This window comes from Neopsephotus bourkii, unplaced genomic scaffold (assembly GCF_033783945.1).
Source record: "Neopsephotus bourkii isolate Nb327-2 ecotype Australia unplaced genomic scaffold, CSIRO-AGI_Nbou_v1 NB_1373, whole genome shotgun sequence".
NCBI classification, from domain to species: Eukaryota; Metazoa; Chordata; class Aves; order Psittaciformes; family Psittacidae; genus Neopsephotus; species Neopsephotus bourkii.
Window position 1 is genome coordinate 414,750 of NW_026901852.1, and position 19,965 is coordinate 434,714.

Genomic DNA, 19,965 nt, shown 5'->3' on the forward strand with positions numbered 1-19,965 from the left:
ACTTGTGAAACATCTAGTTATCACTCTGCTCATATTAGCTCTTTCATACTAATGATTTATTTTCATTTTCTCCAGGATATAGACCTGCGGCTAACTGGATTTGATTTATAAGAGGGGATTCTGCAGTAAATGGCTGCTTTCTTCATATTGCTGCTATGGAAAACAGAATTGTCAATAGGATGTAGTCTGATAAATAGTGCTGAGTGAAGATGCAGCTTCAATAAGTGTGAAATCAATGGAAGATACTTACCGCATGAAAAGCCTTTTGAGATTTTTCTGACAGGCACCTATTTAGGAAACTTGATCTGTTTCCTTCGGTTGCCCTGTTTTTACACCAGTGGATACAAATCAAATTGCTTCACTGTAGTTACACAACTAATGAGGGACCATGGCCTTTCCAAGATCCATGTGGCTGAACTGTGTATGGAGAGCGATGATAGTCCGCCTGTTACACATGGGATTGAATGCCACTTTTGCTTCTTGTATACTTGGATTTTTGCTTCACGCTGCAGCTGTGTCCTCCCAAAAATTGGATGATACCAACCCAGTGGTGACCACCAACTTTGGCAAGATAAGAGGGATTAAGAAGGAACTTAATAATGAGATTTTGGGGCCCGTTATTCAGTTTCTTGGGGTTCCGTATGCTGCCCCTCCAACAGGGGAGCGCCGCTTTCAACCTCCTGAGCCTCCGTCTTCCTGGGCAAATATCAGAAATACCACTCAGTATGCTCCAGTGTGCCCCCAGAACATTATAGAAGGCAGGTTGCCTGAAGTCATGCTTCCCGTGTGGTTTACTAATAATTTGGATGTAGTTTCCACCTATGTACAAGATCAGAATGAAGACTGCCTCTATTTAAATATCTATGTCCCAACCGAGGATGGTGAGTTAACAGCAGGCGAAACAGGGAGATCTTTTTATTTTCCTGTTCTACGTTCTAACAATATTAATTCACATGTACTGGTAGCATGCATGGCTTTCTTTGTTTGCATGCCAGTGTATTACATGTATGCATGTTGCTTTTCTGTGTGTGTATCTGTCCCTGGTTTTGGTTTTGGTTTTTGTTTTCTTTCTGTCTACACTCATTGTTTTCTCCCACAGCACGTGTATTTTTAGGTCAAAGTTGGTGCCTAATTCTCATTGCCACCCACTGACTTCTGGGAAGATGCATCAACATCTTATCCATTGCATGTGCAGGCACAACCAGTTGAGAGTCTTCCGCACCTAATAAAACAGGTCATATTTAAGTTAGATAGTGGTGTTGCATGCTCCTACTGTCTGTGATGGAGCTCCATGTTATTTTCTAGTCTTCTATTCATTTTTCAGTCAAAAGAATATCCAAGGAATGTGCCAGAAAACCCGGCAAGAAAATTTGTAGAAAAGGAGGTATGTATAAAGTGGACACAAAAAAATATGGGGGAAAGATGAAGACCTTGCAAAGGAAGAATGAATAATACAGCTGAAAGAGGCTGGTTTGCTTATGCTGTGAAGTGAACTGTTAGGGACCATCTTGTCCTAATGAAGCCAGAAAGGTATTTAAGGAGAGGACCATGTAAAGCAGATGAGAAGATAACATTTGTAAAGCCAGAACTCAGTTGCACCTGATCATCTCTCTCACTATCTCATGCTGACTTTATTGGCAGCTTCTCTGTCTTGGCCTCATGGTTTAGAGGAGTGTTTGTCACTCATACATAGATACAGTATGTCATATATGCATGCATAGGAGGTAGCTTGTATGACTGGGGCCTAGTACTATTGCCGTTGAAGTTGCTGGCACAGTGATATATTCCAGTGGTATAGCACGATGGCTGTGATATATTATAGCGAAGCAGAACTGAAAGTCTGCATTGACTTACTCCATGATACACTGTTTTTTCTTGGAACATTCTTAACTTTTGTGAAATTTAGATGTGAAATACTTTATTATTTACACGTTTCTGAAAGGGAGCTCTCTTCGTAAAACCGAAAATCTCTTAATAGGGGTGTAGGAAAATGTTAAAATATTGTGAAACAGCACTTTGGAAAAGAGGCTGCTTTTGGAAACTTTGAAACTTGGTTTCTACCCTTTTTGTGTTAGGTAGCATGGGAGAATTTGCAGATTCTTTGTGAATATTTACAAATTCCCAAAGCAGTTGAGACACAACATAGAAAATATATTTTGGTACTGATTTAAAGTAAGCACTTGATACTAATTTAAAACACTGATTTTGTACTACGTTACATGTTTGTTCTATAGCAGATTATTTCTTTCTATTATTTTTTTTTAAATAATGTGTTATTTAATAGCTGGCCTACATTTGAATCTAGAATACTTCTGAGGGTCAACAAAGAGTAGTGTGGACATACATGGTTGCCTATTAGCTGTAATACGTATTTTCTCGACCAGTAGCTGTATGTCCCTGTTATTCCAGAACAGATACATTTTAGCAAAGCGTCACAGCAGGAAATCATTTAGAGTTAGGCCCGGTTCTACTCTGTAAACTCTGTATTAGTTTTTTAAGGCAGTATCTTGTAATCTAAATGAAGGTGGCCTTATTTTCCAAGGTTTTTGCTCTTACATCTCTTACTGACTGGTAATTGCAGCTAGCTGTTAATTACTGTCAATTGTAGTTGCTCAATGTATACATTTTTAGATGTATAAATCCACTTTCAGTGACTTAAGACAATTAGTTTTTATAGTGCTGGGCTTTGAGGTGACTCTTACTCTTTTCTATTAGGGAAGTTTTGTTCTGTGCTATAAAAAATACAGTTGTTTAAGCTGGATTCCCCAAATTGGAAACGAAGATAATCCAGGTACTGTGAGCAACGTCACTTCTTCACACATCATTCAAGTTAGAATAACTGCTGTCATTTATATGCATTCAATTAATGTGCAGTGCTGCAGCAGTTATTACGCAGTTCATCAGGCGTGTGTAATTAGCTGAGCAACTTTCACTTCCTATCACCCAGACACTGATTCACAAAGTCATAAATAAAGATGCAGATCTCCATCATTGTTCTAAGAAAACATCTTTTACTATGAGAGAATACTGAAAAAACAAAATCGGAATACCAGCAAAAATAAAGGGAGGGAGAGCCCAGGAAATGAGGAAGTCGTGTTTATTGTCCTGTGAGCCTGAAGGAGAATAAAGAGAGTATTTGAAATTCAGTAGATACCTTCCCAGTTAAATTCACTGCACGCACAGCACAATAAAAATCCCACCTTTCCCTGCTGACAAGTGCAGAGAACTCCTGAATACCTTTAGCCTGGGCAGTTGGCATAGTTGTAATAATCTCTATTCTCCAAGTAACTCTAGTCACCTGTTTATAACCTAAGATTAGCCTTGGCTTGGATTTCCCCTATGCCCTGTAGTAAAAGGAATCATGTTGTAGAACAAAATTGCAATAGCATCATAGGATCTTAGCAGCAGCAGCTTAGAAATAGCATTGAGTTTGTGTGAAAAAGAAGAAAGGTCCAATATTTTTTCTCTTGTGGGATTTTTAGGTTGCAGTCATTTCATTGCATTTAGGGATGAAAATTACTGGAAAGAGAAAATATGAAAATAAGAGGCAGACCTTTACACCATCTTTTTAATTAATCAAAGTTATGTAAGTTCAAAGTGATTGAACCAGCAACCGTGTGCTATTTTATATATTGTTTGATTCTTTCTTATTACATGAAATAGATGGGATTAGATAAATAAATCAGTATCTGTACTTAGTTGTCAGCTGAGGGACATGAGAAGAGTAAAAATTTTGAAGAACGGAGTATTCTGGTGATGACAGATAGATGCAGAAATTAAAGGAATTCTATCCATGAGTTATGCTAGAGATTGTAGTGAGCATTATAGCCATTACCACCTGTTGATAGGATTTGGATATGCACACTGCAGAGACTACAAAAGGACAAGCTGGAGCCAGGTGGAAAGGAATGTGACAATACAGTATGCTTTTTGCTAAATACATGTGTCTGTATTTCAGTATACTACAATTTACTGATAAAGATCATCTGTTCTCATGTCTTGCTTCAGGTACGTGAAGGTCAGATGTTACTAATTGCGTTATGGATATGTATTTAAGCAGAAACCTCTGTATTTGCTAGGGCTGGTTTTAGAAAATCTGTCCAAAGACACCTAATTAATTTTGTGTTGCTTTTTTAGAGGTTAGAATCCATAAGTCTAAATTTTAATAGAACCTAGGTGATATTGCAGATAACACCATTTTACTGTTTGATACTCATTACATTGTTGATTATGTGTTATTTTCTGTCAAACTTTTGTATCATTTCTGGGGCATGCTTAAATAGTTTTGCACTCTGTTTAGTATTTCAGAACTTCCTTTTACTTTATAGTCAAAGCAAAAATATTTTACTGGTGATCCAGAATGACAGAGTAACTTATCCCTTAGGAAGACTGTATGTCTTGCTCTATCTGCATGCCTGTGCTTTCTTAATACTATATATTTATTTATTTGCATTGCAGTAGTTTGCAGCATGAATTTCTTACTTTAATGATGCCTATATAAGGGTAATTGAAAACAATTACTAATATGACCACTTAAAAACCCCCCAGGTATTGTGTGTTCTGCACTTGGGATGACAGTATGCTCTTTCTCATGAACTTGTACTAAAGCCTTCATATTGCCTGAAGATAATCTGAATGTGAAAACATGGAGGTGCACCTTTTGTAGAGAATATGATACATACTCAGTGTCATGGAACTAGGCACATACAATTTTTTATACTTTTGTAGGAGAATTTGGAGTAGAATAAAGAAAGAAATGACTTAATCCTTACTTTTATGTTTAGGAATTAACAGTGGCTAAGAGACTTCCCAATATCACTGACTTTTTAACATGTGGATTCTGTTTCCTATTCTGGTCGGTGCAGTGAATAAATTTTAAATGCAAAAAATCATGATCTGAACTACCTCATTTGAGAATGTAGGATTAGACAGCTCTATTAATATTTATGCCCTGTAATGGGCTACTTGATTTTCAAAGCAAAGCTCCCAACACCGTACTTTCTGGGTTAGGGCTGTGGTTACTATGGACACATAGGAACATATACAAATACATATACATTCTTGGAAGTGAAACACAAATCACAGCGCTGTAATCTTATCCTGCTTTGATCATTCATTGTTTTCAACAGAGAATGTGTTACATCAATTGTGATTTGTAAATGGCACTGATAACTAAGGCTTTTAAGCTTAGCAATATGAAATATTTTTTACAAATCTAAGCAGAAATTTAGACTGTTACCGTGTGTTTCTGTTGGGTGTTTGTTCCAGTACTTCATTTAACTTTCCCTGAACTGTTCGCTTACCATCAGGTTTTGGAAAAGAGGAATTAATGCAACATGTGCAGTTCCTATGGACTTCATGAAATGAAATTCTTTCTGTGTTACCTGTTTCAGCTCAGAAATCAACCAGAAAAGGACAACCTGAGACCTGTTAACATTTGTATTTCCACTGGCAAAATATATCGTTTGATTATTAGATTATTTTTCTCTATGTAATGTAGAAAATTATATTGAAGTAATCGACTTCTAGGTGGTATATTGTCAAAAATGATTGAAATATGCTTTTCCTGTGGCCATATAAATGAAAAGTATGAAATCTAAGGTGTGAACCTCCATCACCATAGAGTGAGCTATGTCAAAATACATTGCATTGCTAGTAGGTTAAGAATGTGCACTTATGGAGCATTTACCAGGGCTCATGGTGACTTCAGAGTGAGTGTAAAAGCCCAAAGAGTTACTTTAGTGCGTATTTTGATGTATATCTGCCATTACATAGGGTGTGTATCTTCAATAGGCCACTCTGAAAAATTCATAATGAATTATTTTTCTGTAGGGCATTTGTGTCAGCGGTTGGCCTGCGCATGTTTAGAAATTTTGTCTCCATTCACCCATGCTGGCTCCTGGCCGGAGAGCCCTCATCCTTGTTCTAGCCTTGTGAGGTCAAAATTCATCCCAGCAGTATCAGCAGGAACAAAGGTAGTCCATATCCTGAGCTCCAGTGCTATGCACTGAGAGACCAGGACTGTTCTATTTTTCTGTTCCTTTTTGAAGCACTGTATTCCTGTTTTTCGTTAGGTACCACTGCAGCATTTCCTATTATACTAGTAATACATGGAAGAAGATAATGAAGCAAACATTGTCTTGTACACCCCTTTTCATCCTTTCACAATCTAAAGCTGTTAGTGTCAGTTAGCAGCTTTTTTTCAAAGATGTGCAGTAGGTTTATGTCATATTTGAAATAAAATAAAATGCTTAAACACTGATGTACTTTCTACAGTCCTCTTTCTGGGTGAAGCAATGCTTGAGAATAGAAGACTTTGCAGACTGCATTTTAAGACTCCAGTCATCTTAAATGCCATCAACACTGGTCAAAGTCCTCTGTAAATGTCTGGTTGGTTGGGCTGTGGGCTCTTGCTGACCACACAGTCTTTGTGCTGTCATTGCTTTGCTCATATACCTTGACAGTGCTTATAGCTCTAACGGGTCTTAAATTCTGATCTAATTCCATTCCTTGTCCGTTATTTTACTGCTTGCTTTTCATTTTCTACATCCTCCCACATGCAGGCTCTAAAATAGTACTGTTACCCTGATAATACTAAGTCAGATAAAACTGGTTTGTGATTCTTCCCCTGGTCTTTCTCAGGTTGGACCAGTTGTATTCTGTAAACAACAGTGAGATGGTCTTTTCAATCTGATAGTCTCTAATTTATCATTAAAGTCAGCATGGACAAATATTTAAAAAAAATAGCTACATAATTATAGTTACGCATTTTCAGGAGGAACACTTGAGCAACTGATACTTCTTGAGTAACTGTTCTTTCCTTCTTGCTTTCCTTGTAGTTTTTTCCCTGTATTGTAATATTATTCATTTACTCTTCTCTGTGTTCATGCTTTTAATTTCTTTGTTTCCTTATAGTACACAGGGATACAAATATTTTTAGTATTCTTTACATAATTTTTAAGCTTGCACCATGATGCTTACATATGTCAAACCATTCTTAAGGATCAGCTCAAGTATAATGCTGGTAATCTCCTTATAACTTCAGTATTGCTCCAGTATAATTTTGGTGGGTTTTTTTTTTCAGATTCTTTTCACTTATAATTCTTTAGTTCTCTTCATTATTATTTCCTTTATGTTGTCAAATTTACATGTCTCCTCTACTTTGATTTGTACAGTATTATTAATTATACTCTGCATTCAGAAACCAATTGCTTTAATGAGCTTAAGATAAATGAGATTTGTTTTTGGGATATCAAACCATTGCCTTCTGGTTTAATATTAATATCTAGTATTTTACTTTCTCATAATGTAATAATGAAGATTTATCCTAAAAAGAAGCAGCACTGAGCAGTACAAAGCTAAGGGAAATGGGACAAAGCTGACCTTAAGCCATGTTTGCACATATATTCTAACACATTGCTGGGACCAGAGTGTTCTCTGGCCAGAATCAGAACCACATCAAGGCTGTTGTAAGTGAGAAAGTATTTCAGCAGCAACAGTAAATCACATTGCTAATTCCTCTGCTGTGGGAATTCTTTTAATATCCCTTTATGCTATCACAGCAGCAATCAGAACTGGCATTGGCAGAGTTTTCTGTGTGCTTTTTATTGAGGGTGGCTTTTGCCTTTCCTGTTCATACTAATAGTACAGTAAACACATAATAAGTTTAGTCTTAGGAATGTGTTCGAAGAGAAGGAAAATCACCTGGCTGAGTAATTTCTGGTTCTTCAGCGGATAAAGCTCTGGAAGAAGTTTCTTTATTGAAATATCATTGCTTTGTAAAGGGGTTGTCCATGAAGGAAGCCAGAGGGAGAATAAATCTTCTGTGAGGTCTTTGTGTTAGCAGAGTTATAGCCAGTAGACTTAACCAAAAAGACACATTTTATGGTAGTCCAAGATCTGTCCCTTTTGTTGAAAAGGACTCAGAGTACAGTTTGTATGTGTTGTGGGAACCTGTTCACATCTTTCTTCACTCAGTGGTAATCTACAGTTCAGTGTCTTATGAGATGCTGAGCTACTGCAGGATTATTAGGTTTGAGCTACAATTAATGTTGGTGGTTTTGGATCAGGCCCTGTAGAGGTGAAGTATGGAGGTGTTTTGGTATGATTTAATATTTATTTAAATATATTTTTTAATCCACATTTTATAAATATTATAATGTGTGGAAAAATCACATAGTATATATAGGGAGATATAATGTAGTAAGGCAAAAACTATAGGAGACAACAGTTTATTATTTGTATTTGTTTCTGGAAAGCTTCCATTTGTTAAATTTCATTAGTGTTGTAAAGGCTTTATTTAATTATTAGCTGAAAATCAGGTATTTATGTAATTACCATAATTATATCTACACATCTAGTGTACTTGCAATTATTTCATTAAAAATTGTAATTATTATACAATTATAGGGGATAATGACGTCCTTGTAACATGTTGCAGAAGCCCTAATTAAATGGTGGCATAAATGAATTGGAAGTGATTTTGAAGTTTTGAATATTGTTTTATCAGAAATATCAGAAGTGATTCATCCACATTATAAACTGGCAGTAAAACCCCTCCAAAGTTATTTTGAGAAAAGACTTCACAGAGCTCATGGGAAAGGATTTGCCTCTCTTGCCTTTCTATCTTTATTTTCAGTTCTCTATATTCTTACATCTAAAAACTGTCTGCAGATTTTTAATGGAAAGGTGCATTGTGTACGAAGAAGATTGCACAGCTTGCTGAAGCTTTCAAGAAGACAGCCCAGAGCAAATAAGCTCTATGTGCAAGTGCAGAGTGTACTTAGGCCTCCTTTTTTTTATACACAGGGAAAAACCTATCCAACAGTTGGTTCAAGCTCATGAAAAGGCTCCACTAAATACAGGGAGGTTTTCATTACATGCTGAGTTTTGATGATCTGCTTATATATTGGAATGTCCAAGTTGTGCAACTCCAGGTGCTGGGGAAAGAGAAAAATTCCTCTTGGAGCACAGATGCATGTGATGCTCCAAGCACATGATGTGAACTAAGCAGTGGGGGTACAGAGGAACCCTATGGAGTGTCTCCCTTTCTCTCCTTCCAGGTGGGTGGGGAGCGATGAGCAGGAGTAGCATATGGAAAAATCTACCAAAACCTCAGGATCACGGATTTCTCTTTGTCTTTAGTGTCAACCTTCTGCAGTATACAGATGATCTCTCTTCCTTCAGTTAATTTTAAAAGTCATTGAAAGGGGCAGTAAGGCATATATAATTTTTAGGTTTATTTTATCAATCTGTTCCTTTACATTTAATATAGTGTGTTCTTAAGTGAAGGGTGCATAACAGCATAGCTATGGAATGACTGGCAACTATGCAGCCACCTTTACCATGGCATCCACTTTGGTTTTGATTCTAAAGACAGCAACCGGCTGCCAGGCTGTGGCTCTGGGCAGACTGGAGCTATCTGCAAACCAACTGGAGGGGCTTCCCATCTCTCTTGCACTCAGCCGCTTACCTCCCACCTGCCAGCTGGGGCTCCTCCTCCAGTCTTTGCTCACAGTTTTGTTAGGGGAATGACTCATGCACATTTTTCCCAGTTACTTCAGATGCATTCAGGCAGGTTGGCAAACCTTTTCAATTCACTTAATACATGTCAGCTCATTTTTGCTCAAACATGATTAAGGAATGTTTGCAGGGTCTACTCTAATGCAGAATTTTAATGTCCCACAAAAGAATATAAACAAAGCTCCAAGAGGCAGGAGATCCTGGAGGTAGCAATAATGTCTTTTACCATGCCACAAGCTGAAGAAAGACCATCCATCTGTGGCCTGGAGTGGAGCTCCCTGTTTGTACCATCTTGTGTCTAGGTTCTTTGCTGAGGCAGGCAACACAAGAACAAATTTGTCATGTTATGGTGCTTTTCTAAGGACTTGCTGAACTTTAACAAGAAGCTGAGCACCACTGTTGCTGTCAAGCTTCCTTCCAGTGCCTTCTCAGGGAGTTGTTTGGTGTCTGCCAAACCTACTCTGCTTTTCAGTCTTTAATATAGTAATATTAACATTGTGAACAGCAAAGAGAACATACCATTCACCAGCTGGATCTAGCTGAACCAGTGAGAGTTTATAGTCTCTGAGAATCCTCATTCCCAAAGCAATAGTTTTAACAAGGTGGACCCAGAGGTAAGGGAATGTGAAACATGCATGTATCTGTTTATAGGTGTATATTTATACAGTCCTAAACAGATTTGAAGGGTCAAAGGAAAGCAATTACAATTTATCTTATTTGATTGCAAAATTGATATTGATTCGTATATTTTCATATTTATTTTAAAGTGACAAAAAGAATTTGTACTTTTTTGAATGTCTGAATTCAGCTGCTGAAGACCAGCTCTAAGGCACTCGTGAGCCAAACAGCAGATTTTTCAGAAGATTTACTTACTCCAAGACTGCTTTTATTGATGTCAGTGCCCCATGATCTGTATATAGCACTTTGGGTCCATGAAATATTGCTCTATATGTCTGCCATAGAGGCAGGATTTTTTTTGGAAAATTTCACAAGAAATCGTCAGGTTGTAAACCCAGATTTCAAAATCTTAGTCTGTTCCCTGTTTCTCTGTAATGCTAAGCTCAGGTGATGTAGGTCTCCACATGAATCAATTAACAGCTGTGCTATGTGGAACATCAAAGGGAAGTAAGTTGTTTTGCTACACTTTTCAGTCACTGAGCTGTTTGTTAATGATAAATGGATTACTTTTGCTGGAAACAATAACTTTTGAAACAAAAAGTAATTGCTATACTTAAGTGCTGAAGCACCTGCATTTTCTTTTATATAAAGTCTCTGTAAATGAAGTCTCACCTAAAGAAAGAAACAAAAGATGCATTAATTATCTTTTCTTTAAAGTGCAAGGAAACCCTTGATTAACTGGCGATTCTTGCAGTGTTGCTGTTCAAGTATTGGAGGTATTACCTGGCCAAAAGCACATTATGATACCAGATCATGGGAAATGGGTGCTGGAGTTATAGAGAAAAGGGTGACAGCTGAGGAGGTCACAAGTAAAAATCCTCACAATCCTGAATCTGGGCTTGTTAGCAGAAATCCCTCGTATCCCCTTCTGTGTGCATTATATTCTGTGTCGTTCACATGTGACAGAGAACATTACCCCTTGAACTGTGAAACAGTCATGTGTTTTTGACAGGCTGATTTTCTTTCATTTCCTGACATCCTTGAAAGATGGCTGCTGGAATGCAGTTAGGCACGAGAGGGACATTTGCTTGCAGAGGTGAACTGGGAGACAGAAGATGAGCTGAAAGAAGCAAGGAAGGAGATTTGACAGCAAAGAAGGCTCCTGATGCACACATTGAAGCAGGTGTAGACTGCCAGGCTGTGTGCAAACCAAGCACAGAAGTAGGATTAAAGGGCTATTTCCCTTTAGGCAAAATAAGACCAAGAAGAAGGCAGTTCACAATTCCACACTGCAGTTCTTAGTGGCAGAAACTGTTTTTCTCTCCAGAGTTTGCTAATATATATCAGTTGCTGTTTTCCTGCCCAGAGTTTCAACATACTCAAACTGCAAGCTAGTTTGGCTGAGTATCAGTGCAACAAGGAAGCACCAGTCAAACGAGAAGAAGAAACTAAGTACAAGAATTGCTCTGTATCTCTTCCATGCTTGATATTTGCATTGTGCAAGTGGTCTGGCTATTACCCCTCTCTGTCCAGCACCTGAGCGTGTGTTAGAGGACATGCCACAAAGTAGTTTTGAGCTAAGGCAGAGCAAAAGCTAGCCCTCAATGCTGCTTGATTAAAAATAGATACATTCAGCAGTAAGTCAGATTTTTGCCTGTTGTTTGAATTATGAATATTCTTCTAAATGCTGACACTTCCTTAAAGAAATAGAGTGGTTTCTTTCGATTTTTGAGTGACTTTGGATTGAAAATCTGTGTGAGTGGTTATCTGGCTCCATGAATGCTGTTGTTACGTTAGCAATTTTGTGTTAACCCCTTCATTGCTGAAGTCGCTTAAGTGCCACGTGACATTGTACCAGCGCTCAGGAACTAGAAAGGTTAAGAAGCCATTGAAACATATTCAGGAAATGTCATAATTTTCAGGCTGATGAAGTGTTAGTCTGGAAGTGAACAAAAAAACGATAATAATTACATTTACTTTATGCTTGTGAAGAAGACAGTTTGAAGGAGAGCAGGCCATGGAGAGTAGCTCATTTTTGGTTCTGTCCCCATTAGTTATGTCACATTTCTACTTTACTTCTGTTACCCTTTGGTTCTGTCTAAATGTAGCCTGGTTGCAGAGGGATGATTTGACACAAAGCCAACTCTCTCTTCCCAGTCATTCTGGACCTCTGTAGCCTTTTCCATTCTCTCCCTCCTCCTCTGGCTAAGCAGCATCTGGCCCTCTGCCTCTGGTGAACTTGTGTGACTCTATTTCAAGTATAGATTTAGTTATTAAATCTGGAGATAAAGTATGGATCTGTTCCACTAATCAGATACTACACTGATTAGAGCCATAGAAGTACTTGGGGAGATCAATTAGGTTAGATTATCAAATCATTATAAGCAAACTGTTAAAGACAAAACAATAGGAAGTAATCTTGTGTCACTGTATTTCTCTAGAAAATATTTTACTCCCTTACTGTTTGTTTGCCTCTGTTTCATTTACATGTGTTAAGACTGCAGTGCCGCCAAGCCTCATGCTCAGAACTGGGCTGGAGGACAGAATAAACCAATTTCTACCATAAAGTGCTCTCTGTGATGCTGGTCATAGGCTAAACTACATTATTGCTTCTACTCTAGGTGAGAAAATACATACATGTGGAAATCTTACTTCAGAAAGCAATTTGGCTTTTTCTCAGGGGAGCTCATCTCAGATCTCTGGGGTTAGGCAGGAAGCCTTCTGCTCTCTTTCCAGCCTTTTATTACCTCTCTTACCTCATTCTGTATTTATTATTTTGACTGTTGAACCTTATTTTGACTGTGTTTGCTGCATAAACCCAGTGTTATGAAGCAACACTAGGTAATTCAGATAAAGTTTTTTGATTTATTCCGTGGTAGTTTGTTTTTGGGGCTCTGGTGTAAATGGGTTTCCAGTGTATGGCAGCCATTTGTGTAAATCCTAATTCTTGAAGCTGTGTTTTCTACAGCCTGTAGTGTTGTTTTCTTAACGTATGTATCTATCAGTCTATGAGTTTTTCTTCCTTTATCTATATGTATTAGTAAGTACTCCAGATAATGCTAATATACTGTTTTCATGAGAGAATTGGCAGAATAGCATACATCAAAGGCAACAATTAGTGTATTTTCATTTGACTTGTTCAGCCTATTAGGTTGTTAAATTTTGCATAGAAAATCATTAGCATGTGTAATTTGGGGAGGAAGCTCTTGGAAGAGGAGTTGTGGACATAAATCAGTCAGTGAGATTGCTCTCATACAGTATTCCAACAGCAGCTAGAGCTCTGAAAGACTGTGAAGTATTTTCCCATATTGATTGTAAATGCGAAGAGGTGAAAAAATCACCAGGTTATCACCAGTTTAGGAGTTAACGAAGAAGCTTCTGCAGGTTTTGCCAAATATTAAAATATAGAGCAAGATTTTATCACATTCTTTTCTTACAGAATACTGGCATAGAATTTTGCAGTTGTAGTACACCTCTCTTTTTTCAGTGAAAGTGCAGGACATCTGGATCAGGCTTGACATACCAGTTCCTGTTTGGTTTGGTTTTTTTTTTTCTTTCTCTAAAACTAGTTCAGGAACTGTTGCATCGCAGGTGGTGCTGCAACTGTTATGAATATTGCTTACTATTTCAAAAGTAGCTGAGTTTGAAAAAGTGACAGAAAAAACTGCCAAGTGCCTTTCCCCCATCTTTATTGCAGCATGTGACCTGGCATTCTGGTAATTTAGAAAGAGCTATCTGGTATTTAACAAATTCAGAAAGGTTTGGATTTTGACCAATTAAAGTCAAAGAGGAAAGGTCAGAAATCAACACCAAAATAGAACAAATATTAACTGAATATTCCATCATACAGCAGCTAATCAGGGCTTTTGTGTGCCCTGCTGTGCCAATATCTATTCAGAAGCCAGTCATTATGTCTCTGTTCTAAAAGAGAACTAATTTTGAAGACTTGACTGCACTAAAATCAAGTAATTTACTCCCCTTTTTTGCTGTGTTTTTATGATGTTTCGCCTGATTAAACATTCAGTGCTAGACATAGTGGCTTCTGGTTTTGTCCCTGCACTTTTCAGGTTCAAATTTCTTTGCATGCAGTTACTGTTCTTTGGTGCCAAAGTACTTGATTGCCTTCATAAACTAGGAAATTTAGCGTCAAAACTGACATAAGCGTCAGGATTACATTATTGATTATTTTGCAGAAAAATCTATAAAGTCCTTTCAGTTGTGCTCCAATGGAAAGCACCTGTAACCATTTGCACTCAGTGGGTAAACTGGTAGTCACATAAAAGTCAATCATAAAATTCAAATGAAGTTTTACAAGACCAGGCACGAATTTCCATCTATACAACACAAACAGGCATAAGGTTGGAGGCAGATAGAGGGGATTTGAATGTTTGGTAGATTTTGAAAATTGTGCCTGATATACATAAGTATCTTTTCCCTTTCTTTGCTCCTTTTTTCTTCATTCTTGCTGTCTTGATATATCTTGTATCATAACCTCTCCTACAATAAAAATTCTCTTTTACCATTTTCTGTGCTTTTTTTTTGTTTCCTGCTCTCATAGTCTTATTATGTCTAATCTGTCTTTATTTCAAGTTTCCATCTCCTTTTTTTTTTTTAATTCATTTTAGAAACATTTGATACCTTTTTAAGGCTGCAGGATCATGAGCTATACATTTGCCACTGTATGCTTTAATTATTTGCTTTCCACTGAAGATGGAGCAACTAGGACAAAAGAGAGGATTTCTGCAAAGTCACGCACAGAGAGGGTAAAGAAACTGCATATCATTGTGGAGATGAAATTAAAACATCCCATTCTTTTTATTGTATGTTTATTTTTTTTGGGCCAGGCTGTTTATGATGCTTCTGGGCTGCTTTTATGGTTCATATAGCAGAAGCAATGCTTCTTCTCTTTAATTCCTGCACAACTTAATCCTGATCTTTCCTAAGTGCAAGTATTTGTCATTCAGTTACCCCCCATAGGGGTGAGAATCACATTTTATCTTAGCCCTTGAAATATTTTCTGCCTCCCACTGGTCTTGCTGCCTTACAGCCTCCAAATAGGGAAAAAGAAAAGGTTGCTGCAGCTTTTATTAATTATTTACGTGCTGTTATCAAACATTCCTAGAGTGCTGTAAATTTACAGGCTTTAGTACAAACTTGGAGAAAACAAGTTCCCTGCTCTAGAGAATTTACAGTGAAGAAAAGGCAACAGAGGTGAAGATATAAAGCCGGTGGATGTAGTAAAGTAGTGCAGAATACAGGAGTTTTGATAAGAAGGGATTGCGATAATACTTGGTGTGAAGGAGAAGGAGAGCAAGAATGTTTGGATGCATGCACAGAGTGCTCGAAGAGGAGAAAGAGGCAGCAATAAAAGCCAGTAACAAATAACGCAGAGGGATTACAAGGAAATCAAAAGGATTGACCTGATTTGTGTGTTTACTACTCAGCATCTTAGTGGTGCTCTTTCAGCTCCTGAATATAATCATTTAACTCAATGGGTGGCAGAGGCAAGCGCATGTTTCAGATGGAAGATTGAGCAGGTCTGTCTCTCCACCATGGCTAGTTCATGTGTGAGCCAGTTAGTGATTGTTTCCAAAAGTCATATGAAACTATGGGAAATGGCCCTGTCAGAAGAATTAATGATGCATTCAGCCCCTAGCACAGGGCTTTCTTCAGACCAGTGGGAGTACCTGCTGCATTTCTGTCCCTTCCAGAGGCAGCAGTGTGACATCAAAGTGCTGCATTAGATGCCCACTGAGGCTGTGTTTGGAACTCAGTCCCTATCCTTGTGTAGAATTATGACAGTTTTCTGCTTTTTTCATAATATGATTTTATTTTCAGATGCATGAAAGGATGAGCACAAAGAATAAAAGTGTATCTAAACAACACACGGTAACAAGAAATGAATAGACTAGACTTAATTACAGAAATACACGGGTGCTGACCTTATTTGCCAGCAACTTTGTTATGGTATGACACACTGTGTGGTATTATAGAACCATAGAATGGTTTGGGTTGGAAGTGACCTTAAAGCTCATCTAGTTCCAATGACCCTGCTATGGGCAGGGACACCTTCCACTAAATCAGGTTGCTTAAAGCCCCATCCAATCTGGCTTTGAACTGCTAGGGATGGGGCAGCCACAGCTTCTCTGGGCAACCTGTGCCAGTGCCTCAACACACTCACAGCAAAGAACTTCTTCCTTATATCTAGTCTAAATCTTTCCTCTTTTCAGTTTAAAGCCATTCCCCATTGTACCGTCCCTACATGTTCTTCTGAAAAGTTCCCCTCCGCATTTCTCGCAGGCCCCTTTGCGGCATCAGTAGGCATTATTGTAGTCACTGTGAATTCTGAGCAAGACAAATATTGATATGGTCATGTACTTTCACCCTGAGCTAACAAGACATTGCTGCTGGCTGCCTTTACTGTCAGTTGCATTTATTTGCTTATTTACTGTAACTTTCTTTTCACTAACTTTAAGAGGGAATGTTCTAAGGTGCAGTCATGGAGTATATGCATTTAAGCCTGTGGACAAAAAGATCAGCCAAAAACTATACACAAAAATGAATACATACTCAGAAACCTTGTACTTGGCTGTTACAACAAAATAGCATGAAAGAACAGAACATTTGACTGGAACGTAAGTTGCAGTTACTTCCCTGCCCGTGCAGCAGTCCTCTTGAGGCTGACATCTATTGCAACATGACTGATTGTTAATTGCTTTTATGAAAGGAGCAGCTTTGATTGTATTTTTAGTGTGTCACCTGGACAGCTTTATATTTGCATATATTTAGAAAGGCATTCATGCAATGCTGAAAAAATTAGGGAACAATTGTATGAAATAGGGTCATGTTTGAATTGTAGCATTATACACACTGAAGCTACAGAGCGAACTGTATTGAACCTATCATGCTTTCAGTTCAGAAAAGTGGGGAAAATGCAGTATTTTGCTAACTGTGAACACTACCCACACCTCCTTTTGATCTGGGTTTGCACCTGGTGCCGATGAAATGCTGTTCCACAGAACAAGCAGTTATGATTTGTTAGCTGCTTTCAGGGTGAGACTTCACAGATCCAGCAGCATGCCCAAGATGCTGACTGTTCAAGCAGATGTTAAGTGCTTAGTGGTTTTATAGAAAGAGCTGATGTCCCTGATAGCTGACTTTATGTAAGTAGACAGGGACTTAACAACACATCTGGGGTTCACCTTGAGCTTTACAAAACTTCAGATTTGGATCCAGTCTGTCTGGCATGAGCCAATGAATCCTTCAAAGAAGAGATAATTAAAATGACTTTTATGTCTTTCTTGGAGTCATTGTGTCATCTGTTCCACCTGCAGATGCAACAAAATTATTGCCCTTATTTCAAGATCTCTCTGTTATCTTAAATGGACCAGATTTTTTTTTAAGGAGGCTTAGATTGTGTGTAATACACTGACAACTGCATTAATGCCAGTGTTTCCATGAGCCTGGCTTTTCTATATTCATATTAATTTTATGGTCTGGGGTAGGCAGGGTTGAACTGCTTTATTGTTTTGCTCTCTTTAGTGAATCAGAGTGATGTGATTCTTCACAGTAATAAAACAGAGACCTGAATTAGCAAAGATCTGATTCCTAATTGACCTTATCTTGTTGCCAGTCTGATGTAATCCAGATTCTGATGCGATTTTGCCCTCCTTTCTTGTGAATAGGAAAAGAATGCTCACACTTACTGATTAAAAAACTCATTTTCTTAAAAATCCCCAAACACAAATGCAAAACAAAAAAAAAAAAGGTAAATAAAAGAATACTTTTCAGGCATTTTCAGCTTTGGGAGTAAGTTTTCTTGGTTTCCACAATTAAAATAACTTGCAATTTTTACATTGAACATATGGCTGATATGACTCTATGTTCTTGGTTATATCTGTGTCTTTGGGCATATGGTGGTGCCTATAGTGTTAAAATTCTGCTCCAAGTGCAGCATAGCAGCTAAAAACTCTGGTACCCAACAGTTTCAGGAGGCAGATGTAGATTTCCTTTTTCTCTCCTGTTTTATTTAAAAAGCAGTAAGAAAGTGTGTTGTACATTTTTAACAAAATGGCATTCAGATTAATAATTGTAAGACAAGACATGTAGTAACCTACTGATTACTTTGTGATTGGGAGTTACTCTTGTAGTATCTGAGATCACTGCTAAAATGGTGATACTGCAAATACATGCTGCTTATTAAAGAATCATTGCTAGATAAAATTAATATGATTTTTTAGGGTTTGTAGATCAAAGCAATATAAAAATAAAAGCAAGAGTGTATTTTATGGATTTTCAATAATATTAATATTTATTAAACTGCAGTTTTTTAGATTTCTGTGTCTCAGATACTCTGTCATGCAATAACACAGGGCTGTGTGAGATAAAAATTAACTTGGACCCAACTGAAATCAAAGCAAACCAATTTCCTCATTTTCCTTCCTCATACTGACAGAAATACGTAAAGTAGAAAAGTCAGAAAAATGTACTAATTACATTTGAAAAGTCGTTTCTACTTTATACATCATGGATAGTTTTAGGAATAAAGATGTGCGAAGTTCTCACAAAAAAAAATAGAGATAAACCCTATTTAATCTTGTATTACTATAAAAATTTCATAGCAGTGCAACACCAAGGATTACAATCCAGCCTTCAGGAGTGCTTCTGCCATGTTGTATCAGACGTCTTGTCCTCATTCTCGGTACTACTCTGGACCACAGTTTATGGTACACTGAATTTTTCAGGGAAAGCAAAAAACGCTCGCTGCTGCGTAGCAATTGCACGGAAGGAGAAGGCAGAATTGCCCCACCAGCTGTAGTGGTGTTTTACCACTGATGGGGCAAGCAGGCCTTGTGTATCAACACAGATACTTTCTGTATTGATTTATTTAGATGCGTATGCTAGTAAGCATGTGTCTCTTACTGTTTTTGTTATGGTAATTTGAGGTATGTTGGCTGCAGTGCTTAATACAGATATTAAAAAGTAATTATACATACAATTTGGAGAAAAGTGAAAAAAATGATAATGATTTTCTTCATGTGTGTAAAAACCATTGGAAGGGTTGGAAATTTAATCTTAAATTTATTTTTGCTTATCTTGAGCAGAGGGGAGTATTTGATTTAGTTAATGCCAGAGCTTTTAAGGGTCTTTTTGGGGTCAGGAAAAAAATACCTCTGTTATCTACATTGGGGTCCTATCTTTAAGAGAATAGGACTTCAGTTGTTTCAAGTATTTTTTGTTCTTAGTATTCTCTCTTTCAGAAGTTAAATTCAACTCTTTGTCTGCCTCTGAGTTGATAAAATTTCTCATTTTCTTGGCTGCTCTAGGCTTTTCCTGTCCCACATTTCTAATGTCAAAAACAACAACAGGAGCTTGTGTATTTTGAAACTGAATAAAAAACCAAAGCAAACTTTTTCATGTATAACAGGGGGAAAAAAAGGGCATACCTATTTGTTTCTTTTCTTCCCCTGTGCAGGTAATCTTTAAACTGACCCTACCTCTTCATATTTCTTCTTAGAAAAGTCATAAATCCCAATGAATATTATGGCAGAAACACGGGGAAAAAAAAACCAAAACAACCAAAGTTGACATTTAAAGTGGGAAATCTGACAGAAGCTGAAGTGTGGGAAGCAGCAAATTGTAATGTAAAGTTAAAGACTAGAGCGGAAGTCAGCATCCTTCTTTGAACAATAGCCATAAATATTCACACTTCCCCCCAAAATGTAATAATTCATGATGCACAACACCCATGAGCATACTGTGCTGATGCTGTGGAGCTGGTCTGTTTGGTTGGTTGTTTTAATTTTCTTTAAAAAGCAACACTTT

The 19,965-nt window shown here is 37.6% G+C and overlaps 1 protein-coding gene across 8 annotated transcripts in view; it reads left to right on the top strand.

Moving 5' to 3' along the window:
* NLGN1 (neuroligin 1) overlaps positions 1–19,965 on the top strand; it is a 424,270-nt gene that overhangs the window by 87,157 nt on the left and 317,148 nt on the right. For 4 of the 8 annotated variants that reach the window (XM_061367066.1, XM_061367068.1, XM_061367069.1 and 1 more), the window contains exons 2-3: positions 76–881; positions 1,325–1,384. In XM_061367066.1, the coding sequence (XP_061223050.1) occupies positions 389–881; positions 1,325–1,384 (553 nt within the window). In that variant the 5' untranslated portion in view covers positions 76–388. The remainder of the gene's footprint in view (positions 1–75; positions 882–1,324; positions 1,385–19,965) is intronic. The other 4 variants (XM_061367071.1, XM_061367073.1, XM_061367070.1 and 1 more) reach the window with 1 other exon arrangement.